The sequence below is a fragment of the Amaranthus tricolor genome, chromosome 17, assembly GCF_026212465.1.
Source record: "Amaranthus tricolor cultivar Red isolate AtriRed21 chromosome 17, ASM2621246v1, whole genome shotgun sequence".
Classification (NCBI taxonomy): Eukaryota; Viridiplantae; Streptophyta; class Magnoliopsida; order Caryophyllales; family Amaranthaceae; genus Amaranthus; species Amaranthus tricolor.
Window position 1 is genome coordinate 10,743,040 of NC_080063.1, and position 11,560 is coordinate 10,754,599.

The 11,560-nt window shown below is 30.7% G+C and overlaps 1 protein-coding gene across 1 annotated transcript; it reads left to right on the plus strand.

The window, feature by feature from the left end:
• Nucleotides 1–568: 568 nt before the first annotated feature.
• Nucleotides 569–1,515, plus strand: LOC130803733 (uncharacterized). The gene is made up of 2 exons (XM_057667933.1): nt 569–631; nt 823–1,515. Exons 1-2 carry the CDS (start codon nt 569–571, stop codon nt 1,366–1,368), a joined length of 609 nt encoding a protein of 202 aa, XP_057523916.1. The 3' UTR covers nt 1,369–1,515.
• Nucleotides 1,516–11,560: the final 10,045 nt, after the last annotated feature.

Below are 11,560 nucleotides of genomic sequence, written 5' to 3' on the forward strand. Positions count from 1 at the left end.
CAGCGTAGTTGGTAGAGTCCAAATAAATCATACCGTGCATACTAGATTTATCATCCATCATAAACCAACACAAGAGTATCACCCAAGAAAATATAAACCAAGCTCTTGATACCACTATGTTGAGAAAAGTGGCGATATAATACACACACTTTCTCCCTTTGTGTTGTTAGATGAGCAAAAATAACCAATCCAATCAAACAAATAATAATAATCCCACAATCAAGCGCAATAAAGTAAAAATGCGGAAAGTAAAGCACACACGATATTTACGTGGAAAACCCAATGCGGGAAAAAACCACGGGACTGTAAGTGGTACCACACTCTTCCACTAATCACCAATGAAATTAATGGGTACAACCAAAATCCTCTCTAGACAATACTAGAGGTAATACAAACACCAAACAACCCTAAAACATCACTCAAAAGTGGTAAAATAACAATTAGGGTAAAATTAGGGCAAAATACAAATTACCCATTTACAGTGTACAAAACGACAATCCAACCGTTGAATATGTAGGTTAGGTAGGCAGGAACACCGTGTCAAAATTTGACGAAAAACGGAGCACGAATGGCCTTCGATCGGATCGCCGAAAAGTCACGCCGCGATACCTTTTCTCCTCGCTCCTGGTCTGTTTTTTTTCTTTTGTGCGTGAAAAAATTTTTTTGATTGCTGAATCTTATTATATAACTGCTGCCCTATTTTCCTTGGTATTTATAGTTTTTAATTTTTTTTTTTTTTTATAAATTAACAAATAATATTATAATTGTTAGCCCATTATTATTAAACCCATAATTAAAATATTAATTGGGCCTTCCTCCAAGGGGGAGGGAATAACCCAACAAGCCAAAATCTCCATCTTTCTTGCTCTTTTCTACCTTTATCTAACATCATTATCCTCTGCCCTTTCAAACTGCCCTGGATTTCCTGGATTTAATTCAATCCCGGATATATTACGTCGTTACGAATTACCCACGGGAATTTTCCCCGACAATGTGAAAAGCTTCAGTTGCGTAAGCAACAGCGATTTCTCGTACAAGCTTACGATTCAATTATACGGTGTTTGTCAAGTGACTCGTTCAATGTTTGGCGTCAAAAATATAGTCGTGTGCGAGCCCGAGATATCGGCCACAATATCATACCAGCAGCTAACAAACGTGAAAGGTGTGACGGTTACACTGTTTGTTAATGGTGGTCAAGTTGGCGAGCTGATGACAATCAAAAGTGTTCGAGCAGTGGGACAGGGGTTCGTCAGTTTTCTTCAGTTTGATTCGGACAAGGGTCCAAGTCCGTGGTTCCCTTACCTTGATATTGCTCAGGAACCTCCTAAATGCGACATCCGGTCCATCCCTCTTCTTCTTGGTGCTTAATAAATAAGGTCATCCATGGTTCAGTTGTTTTGTATTATTGATGAATAAATTGGATGTTGTTATTTGGTTCCCACGTGTATTTTTATTTATGTAGATTTGTGCATGTTGTTTGCTTTCACGGGTCAAATTAAAACAATTACTCTGTTAATTGGAACACTAATCTAGGTGAAAGGATACTTATTGCCTTATTGGTGTTGGGGTAATTGATTGTCGTGTGTTAAATTATTGTTTTATCTTTAAAATTGTTAAATGTATGTTGAAAGTCTCTATGAAATCACAAGTATTACAAATAAAGTCAAAAATGAAATATAAATTTCAATTAGTTAAATTATTACTTAGACATTGCTTTTCGTATTTTTCGTAATATTGTTACTATAGGAAAGTTGTGTTACATTTTCTTCCAAGATAAAATTATATAAGTCAATAGTAAGGGATGTGCTTCATTCATTTCATTATAGAGTTTGATTTTGATTTGAAAAACAATTATTTCATTTAGGAATGGGCATGGATCAGATCTGAGTCGGGTTCAGCAAGACCCATATCCAGATCCTAGTATATAATTTTTTTTAAAAAAATTGTAAATTGGTCCATGGGTCGGATCTAGGTCTTAAACGTGTAGACCTGGACTTGAACCCGGACCCTAAGTCATAGACCCAGATCCGAATTTAGATCCTTAGAATTCAAGACCCATGCCCATCCCTAATTTCATTTTAAAATAAATTTTTTGTAATAATATCGTGTGCACTTTAATTACCCCCTCTTCTTAGTTCTTAAAAATCTATCAAGTCAATCACCGCTAGACAAGAGAGTTCCTCAATTCCGGTAAATTTCATAGAGGTACGACGATACATAGAAATGTTTGACAAAACAACCGATTCCAGATGACTGGTAGCTCATTGAAGTGAATGACTTGAAAAGATAATTTATTAACTTGTTCTACTATTTGGGTTGAGCTCATTATTAGGAGCAACCTGTTCAAAAAATGCTTATTCATAACATTAACGACTCGTTTGGTTATCGGTACTAAATGGTAAAAATGGTAATGAAAAAATAGTTTAATTTTGTAGGAATATATCTAATTGACAAGTTTAATGGTCATGGTTATATTCTTTCAACAACCTTATTTTCTTCACAAAATTTATTCCAATGCATTACTATTTGAACATGTGTTAATTGGTGGTAATGAAAAATTGTGAAAAAAAAAATTTAAGATCAAACTTTCATTACTATAGGAATGACATGATACATATCATTAAAACTTACACTACAAATCATTCTCATTTTCATCATTTAGTAACGATTATCTAACAGATCGTAAAGTGTTTCAACCAACTAATTCACCAAATACTAGCATTAGACGGTTTGACCATTATCTTTTTATGCCAATATAAAAAACTAAAATAGCAAAATGAACTAATTTTCCATATACCCATATAATCTACAAAGCATTACTCCAGCAATCCCTTTTGAAGATTAAGAAAATGATACGACAATGTAAATTGTGTGGATGATATTAAAGAAGAGTTGAAATATGCGGATGTGAATAAAATAAAGTAATGAAAACATTTGGATAAAAGAAAATTATTGCAAAATAAAATGGACAGACTTAAAAAAGTTCATGGGCACAAACGATTTCTTTGTTAACAATGACCTAAAACATGTTGTTCATCCAAAAGTGCGTGACCTTATCTTTCAAACGGTCGAGAGGTTCAAAAACATGGGTCCATGCCACATGTTGTTTTGCAATTGACTGGTAAGACCGTAAGAGGGAGGAAGAAGAAGTCATGTCTATTAATCCTAGTGAAGAATTTTAAAAAGGATATCATACATGGCAACAATAAACTTTTGCGGAAGACGAGTGGTAGCAAATCTCAAAAATTTCTACAAAATAACATTGTACTTTTGGAATTTCACAACTTAACGTATACTAAGGTTTTTTCTATCATTAATGTTACAACAACTTAAATTCCAAAAGTATAATAATATTTTGTGGAATTTTAAGGAAAAAAAGTTACTGTATTTTCAGGAAAGAAGATAAGGGTAAAAACGAAATTTCACAACTTAGCGTATAATCTAACATTTTTTGGGTATTAGTTACAACTCAAATCCTTAACGCTAAATGGGGTCTTGGTCGTACATTAGTAGTCTAACTCCGAGGCGAAGCCAAGATTTTGAGCTAGGGGGGACAAAATTGTCGATATACTAGTAAATTATTTATTATATAAAAACAAGTTAACCCATAAAAATTTAAAAATCATATAAATTGAAAGGAACTTGAAATATAGAAAAAGTTATATTTAAATGGAGTTAGTTAAAGCTTCCCTATAATTATTCTTTTTGAAAAAAACTAAGTGTTTTTCACTCCATATATTTGCCTACTAAGTCTCAAAAAAACACTATTAAAATTAAGATAGCAAAATATAAACACACATTATGTGCAAATTTTATTGAACCGCAAGTGCACGGTTTAAGTATAGTCGCGGGTCGAGCACAAGGAAGTTTGGACAGAAACTTGCTAATTCAACTAATTATATTGCTTGAAGAGAAAAAAAGTTCAATTGATTTTTGTCTATCAAACTAAGAATGCAATAAGAAAATGGATTAAAACTATATGATAAAGAGATCTAGGGTGTCAGAAATCCCCTAAAGTTTTGTATGATCAAATTCTCATTAGAGTCTATGAAATGTCGAATTAATTACGTGGTTAAATATGATCTTGTTAATCTCAAACTCTCACTCTGTTGCTTAACTATTAGATTTAGACCCTACTAATTCAATTCTCACACACTAGTTTTATTGAACGAATTAATAATAATTTAGCTAAAATTTATCCTAAAGCAAAGTCGATCTTAATCTCACACTCTAGTTCTATCGACTAGTCCGATAAAGCATATTTATTTATGGTTATTAGCACAATTTAACCACTTAAATCTTAATTTCATAGACACTTTCAATAATTAAATCACACTTAACTTATAGGTTCAAACCCTAACCCTTGAATATGGATCTACTCACTAATCATGGTGAAAGCAAACAAAAACCCTAGGATAATACTAGACATGAATAAATATGATGATAATGACAGATTCAGGAGAAGCAATAATTAAATACCAAAGAACACAAAAATTAATTCAAAGAACGATAAATGAAGAACAAAACTAGTTTTATTAAAGGAAGATTGATGACAATAATTAAGGTTCACAAATAAAGGATTAAAATTAATACAAGGAATTAAAATGCAAAGAAATTAAAAGACTAACGGGTCGTCTGGTATTCAAAATTCTAAGATAGGTAATGGATTCATTTTATCATTATCCTTACAAATTATTTGGTATAGCATTTTGATTACCCTTACAAATTATTTGGTATTCAAAATTATTTGTTACTGCTCATATTTTTTCTGAATCAGTTACCATTACCTTTCACTTTCTCCCTATTACTTAATAATTAACATTTATCTTCATACCTTTCAATCGATCTTCATAAAATTGATGAGATTTTTCTTCTTCAAGTGCTCATAACTTGATTTTCTAATCTATTTTTATTATTTTCTCTCTTACATGCAATTAAAATGAAATTAGGGGTACAAAATCTGAAAATTTGTGGTTAATTTGCGAAAATTTAAAAAACAAACTCACAATTTTATCATTTTTATTTTATCATCATCATTTTCTGTCCAAAGTATTTTACATTTGAAGGTTTTCTTTCTTGATTTTCCCTAAATAAAATGGTTTTCTCTTAAGAATTTGCTCAATTGCAATGGTTGTTTGTAGGTGAACTATGATTTTGGTGGTGGCTTTCATGGGGTTGATAAGTGCAATTATTTGCACTTATTCATATCATTTTATACTCCTTAATGATGATTATTGTTAGTAATTTCGTGCTTATTTTGAAGAGTTATGCTACTTTACCCATTTTGGTTATTCATGTTGATTTTGAGTATAATTCTTATGGTTATTCATATCATTTTATACTCCTTAATGATAATTTTAAGTATAATTCTTATGGTTTTAATGATGACGAAGTTTACTAAGGAGATTATTTCTCGTTTGAAGATGTTTTACAATGAAGATGGGCAAAAGAGTTGAAAAGTGTTCAAAATAAAAAAGGTTTAAAGTAAAATTTGATATATGCTCACTCTTTTGGTCATAATTTTTTTAGAAATATCATATTAATGCAAGGTTTGTGACATTGGAAAATAGACTTGAAGAGCTTTCCAACGGTATATTATATGTCCAATTCCAACAGCCGAGCAAGAAACGACTACCATTTGAATTTGCTGCGATTTTTTAGCACAAAACGCCGACTCGGCAGTAGGTTATGGAAAAATCATTGTTTTACTTCATTAAAAGCCACTCGACTTTCTGCTGAGATCCTTGACCGCCGAGTCGGCGTTTGCCACTGACAAGCTTCTGACGGTTAATTTTTGGAACCATTATAAATAGTGGCGATTATTATTATTATTAGGAGGATCATGAGGGTAGTTTTCTTTAGTTTAATTTTCAGTTTTCTTTATTGTTGTTCTCTCTTTTGAGAGCTTCCATGGTGGAACTCCATTGTTATATTTTCGATTTCATTGCAATTTACGTTTTTCCCGTTAGTCAGTTTTCTTTATTTATTGCTTTATTATTTATTTTTGTGCATTGAAATTATTCATCATCTTTATGTCTAGTATTTTAATTAAGGTTTTATTTATCAATTATTACATGTTCCTCATCACCATGTTATGATTAGTTTTCTTATCTAGGGTTAAGGTAAAAAAATCCTAATTCAAAACATGGGATGATATTTTATCGATTAATTGTGTGAAATTTGGATCTATGATTTAACCTATGCTTAATGAGCCTTAGTTTAAATATCTTTATTAACCTTTTCAATAAAACGAAAGTTTGAAATTAGGATTAATTTAGGATTGAGGTATATTTAAGTTAAATTCCTATTAGTTTAACCAATAAAACGGAAGTTTGAGGATTAATACTAGTAAGGTCTTATACCGATATTGATCAATAAAGCGGAAGCTTGAGATTAATTAGATCACGTTTAATCATGCCAAAGACTCAATTTTAATACAATTATGAGAGTAATTGACTCCCATGTTAGAATTAGATGATTCTCAACACCCTATATTTGTTTTATTATCATCGTCTTCATATTAATTATTGTCTTTGCTTTAATTATTAGTTTCAATTGCATCATTTTGATTTTTGTTCATTGTAGTGTTAGATTCTCAAACCGATTATATTGTTTGTCCATATCTCGTACTTATAAACTGAACAAATTTGTTAACTCGTTTCCTTGTGTTCGACCCGCAGCTACACGTCAACTGTGCGCTTGCGGTTATTAAAATTTGCACCTATCAGGGGTTGATGGCTATGGTTTAAGGAGAGAGAAAGTGTAAAACTAAGAAGTGTTTCCCTTTCCATAATAACTACTAGTATACCAAATAATTCTTAAAAATAACACTTTACATTAGTTTTACCCCTCTATGAATTCCCTCTCATTACATTTTTATTCCTTATACCAAACACCCCCTAAAAGAAACTTACAATCCTTGAATGAAGATTAATGGCAAACTTTATGAAAAAATTATAAAACTAAAGGAAAAAGTAAAGAGCAAAACTAATAATTAAGGTAAAAGTAGTCTAAGAGATGGAAGATGAGAGAAGAAGGAGAAAGGAGAAGAGGTTTTTAATCTCCCTCCTTGTGCTCCTCTTCCAAGGAGGCTTAACCTAATTCTCCTTTTTAATATCTTGATTAACCCTAAGAAGATAATTAAAAATAAATATAAAAGAAAATAATAAAAAATTAAAGTATTAAAAAATGGGCTGCACAGAATCTAGAAGAAAAAGCCTACTCGGCGTCCACTTTCACGTCAAGGAAGCCGAGTCGGCGTTTTTGGCTGGCAATTTCAGCAAACTTCAAGCAATCGTCATTTCTCGTTCGATTTTCGGAATTGGGCATATAATATACTGTTGGAAAGCTCTTGACGTCTAGTTTCCAAGGCCGCAAACCTTGAATTAATAAAATCTTTCTATCAAAAGTTATGACCAAAAGAGTAGACATGTATCAAATTTCACCTCAAAACTTTTGCATTATAAAAACTCCTTCACTCTTTTGCTCATTTTCATTGTAGATTATCTTCACCCGAGCTAAAATCTCCTTAGTAAACTTCGTCATCATTAAAACCATAAGAATTATGCTTAAAACAATCAAAACCACTCAAAATCAACATGAATAACCAAAATGAGTAATGTTGCATAAATCTTCAAAATAAGCACGAAATTACTAACAACGACTATCATTAAAGAGTATAAAATGATATAAATAAGTGCAAATAATTGCACTTATCAACACACACACTAAAAGGATGAATATGAAATTATGAACGATAAAAGGTAATGACGTTATAATATAAATTATTAGTCTATTAAAAAATAATAGTTTATATTAGGGTTTGATGCCTTAACTTAGATTACAAATATGCTACTCCAACCATTGAACTATAGTATTTTTTGTTATATTTATGCACTATTTAAATCATATATCATATTTTAAAGGACCAAAGTCAAATATTTGTGCGGGATACTGGGAGTGTCCTTTATCCTTTATCCTTTGTGTATACTTGGAACAAGGGAGTTTTAGGATCAAAACTTACATTACTAATATTTATTTGAATTTTTTTTGGAGGATTGGGTTGCATGTGTAATCCCTCGCTCTAAGCTAGATCCGCCTATGCATGAGATGGCCAATTAACGTAGGACAAAGCTAGCCAATTAAAGAGAATGTAAAATTTTTATTGGATATATATTGATGGAGAAAATAGAGATGGTCATATAAAATTTCATTAAAGTTAATGACTTCATGTAAAACTGTGCTACAGTTATCAGCTTAATTGAATTTTTAAGTAAGTTGATTAATGTAATAGAAAATAATATATTTGAATTTCATGCATCCTTGATTTTAAGTGAAATACTTGAAACATAGTAATAAATGGAGTAATTAACATCGAAGGGTATGAAATTGTATAAACTTTTTCCGTTTTATTATATTTGTTATATTTGACTTTTTACGCAACTTAATATGTTCTTTTGATGATTTATGCATTGAACTATGCACATCTAAAAATTATAAAAAATTAATATTATGAATGTATGCGATTAGACGATTCAAACAAGATTTCACTTAACTATTCTTTTACTTACATATTAGGCGCAATATGTAAAATAAATTTGAACAATCAATAACCATAATGTAGAAAGTATTTCAAAATAAGGGAAGTATTAAACATATCATCATCATCATCCTACCCAGTGTATCCCGCTCATTAAAAAACTATGGACAGGGTCTGAGGAGGAAAGGACGGCGGCAACTCAAATCCATAAAGAAGAGCGCGGCCAAAGGAGTCCCCCAACTCGAGAAAGATAAGGAGACGAAGCTACACGGGAAAGATAAATTAAATGCATATAAATAAAATAAATAAGTAGGGCCAACTACAAAGTAAAGGAGAACAAAAATCTAATAATAAAAGAAACAAGAGAAGCAAGATGACAAGAACCCCAAAAGGTAATCTAAGAGGACATCAGTAGTCTAAAACATGGATATGACGCCGCCAACTACCCCTATCCTTAGTCAGGCCCTCAGAGAGGTTTAACTCATGTAAGTCAATTTTTATTTGCTCATCCCAAGTTCTCCTGGGTCTTCCTCGACTCCTCTTACCCTCTACTATAATGTTTTCTGCCCTCCTCACAGGGGCGGCGAAAGTCTTTCTTTGCACATGTCCAAACCACCTCAATCTATTTTCGCGCATTTTTTCAGAAATAGGGGCTACCCTTAGTTTGTCCCTAAATCTTGTTTCCTAATTCGATACATTAATGTGTGCCCACACATCCACCTCAGCATACGCATTTCTGTAACTTCCATCTTATGTTCAAAAATTTCCTTTACTGGTCAATATTCGGTCCCATATAGCAGAGCAAGTCTGATTGCTGCCCGGTAGAGTTTTCCTTTTAACTTGCTTGGGAATTTTCTATCACATAGCGCAGTGGCTACTCGCCACTCGAGTCATCCTGCTTGTATACGATGATTTACATCTCCGTCAATCTCCCCATCCCTTTGAATGATCGATCCCAAATACTTGTACTTGGTCGTACTAAGCATATCATAGGGCTAAATTTATCAGTTTAAGTTTTTAGTTGTTCTGATCCATTGACTCATTAAATAGAATATAACATTAGACATCAATTTTAGAAGAGACGTCACATGAATATCTTATAAAATTCATGTAAACAAATTAATGTTTTGTTTGGTTTGGTCGATATTAGATTTGAAAATTAATAAAAATTTCAATGGTAAAAATTAACAAATTTCATTTTCCAAAAAATTTGTACTGTTTAAATTTACGTGAAACGCACAACAATAAAATTAATTTTTCGCGACATAGGATTTAGTGACATTAAAACAAATGTCGCAAATTTAAATTTTTAGTGTAATAATTATTGGTTTTTATTTTAAGTTCCACCATAAAGTGATTTAGTGACATTTTATTTGGTCTTTAGTGACATATGTAATTGATATTATAGTCTATAGAGACATTTATAAGAAATGTCACTAGATCCTATACGTGAAAAACTTTAATATGATTTTTATTATACTGCTAAATGGTCTATTAAATATCACTAAATTCACTATATATATATACATACTCTTAAAAAGTTAAAATAATGACATTTAAATTAAATATCACAATATATGCACTAAAAATATGTTATGTGTAGCGACAAGAACTCTAAATGTGCAAAAATTGCTTTTAAAATAATCATTAATGAGGTAATTTAAGCCAACCACTACAAACAATGAAACAAACAATCTCAACCATTAATTTTTTACATGCCATTGATTTTTCATAATTTTTCAAAATGATTATATGCATATAAAATACTTAATATTAGTATATAACATCTAAAAAATTTATATTTTACCACAAATTAATAAATATTATAAGTAATTCTCAATAATCTCAAATGCAATAAATATCAGAACTGATGAAGATGAAGATGCAGTATCAACACTCAACTCTCTAAACTTCAAAAATATTTACAATTTCAATTTGTATTTTGAGCACTCTCTTATTCTTCATTTCTTTTTCATCATCGTACCCAATATACTCCGTCTATAAAAAGATATGATCAGAGTCTGAGGATGGCAAAAAGAAGTCGGCAATCCATACCTATAAAGGACGACGCGATCAAAGAGTCTCTAAGCTCTAGATTGTTCCTTCAATATATTATAAATTTTAATCTTATTAAAATTAGAAAAAATTATCCTGAATAATCTCACTTATTGCCCATTTAGCATCAGCCATAAATAATTCCTACTATTAATAATCTAACTTTTGTATATCTTTTTACTGACAACACTCCTTGCCATATTTTGATCGGCTATAGTAGGTACCTATATACTCACTTTTTCTTCTCCACTATGCTTCTTCGTTGATCTATCCTTACTCCTCTTTGGTGATAAATACTTAATAGCCGGTTAAAATATGACAAGGGGTGTTGTCAGATAAAAATAGATAAATACGAGATCATTTATAAAAATAATTGATAGTAGAGATTATTCAGAGCTAATAAATTTACTTATTTTCGACAATATTTTATTAAATTTATTATAGTGGAAAGACACTCTAAATAAAATCATACTATTTAATAATTTTGCTGTGAAATGACAGATGACAGCTCATGAGAGCTTTGCCAAATTTCATTATTTTAATCGTTGACATATTATTATGTGTCAATTAATTAAATAATTAATTGTCAAAGTGAACACATCATTGTAAGCAGGTTTTCAAAAATAGATAACTTATTCTAACGATCTTATGACGACAAAATATCATAGCTAAATAATAAACTCGAGAGAAAAATTGTCAATTAACATGTATTATTGTCATACCTAGTGATTTATTTTAAGAATTTATTTTAAATATTGTGATATCATAATATTGTGATATCATAGTAGGAGTATATAATGTTATCAAAATCATAATCTTATCATAATATTAAAAGTAATATAATAAATATAATTTATACGCAAGTAAGAAATCATAAATATTATTAAAAAGAGTTGAAAAATAACAAATAATGATTTCTTAAAACTTTGCCAAATGTATCAATTTAGTATTACTTTTCTTACACCA

What these genes read in the sequence shown, in the direction of transcription:
- LOC130803733 (XM_057667933.1), top strand. Translation starts at nt 569, where the DNA reads ATGGCCTTCGATCGGATCGCCGAAAAGTCACGCCGCGATACCTTTTCT. An exon ending in TTTCTCCTCGCTCCTGGTCT is followed by an intron (nt 632 to 822) that starts GTTTTTTTTCTT and finishes CCTTCCTCCAAG; the next exon opens with GGGGAGGGAATAACCCAACA.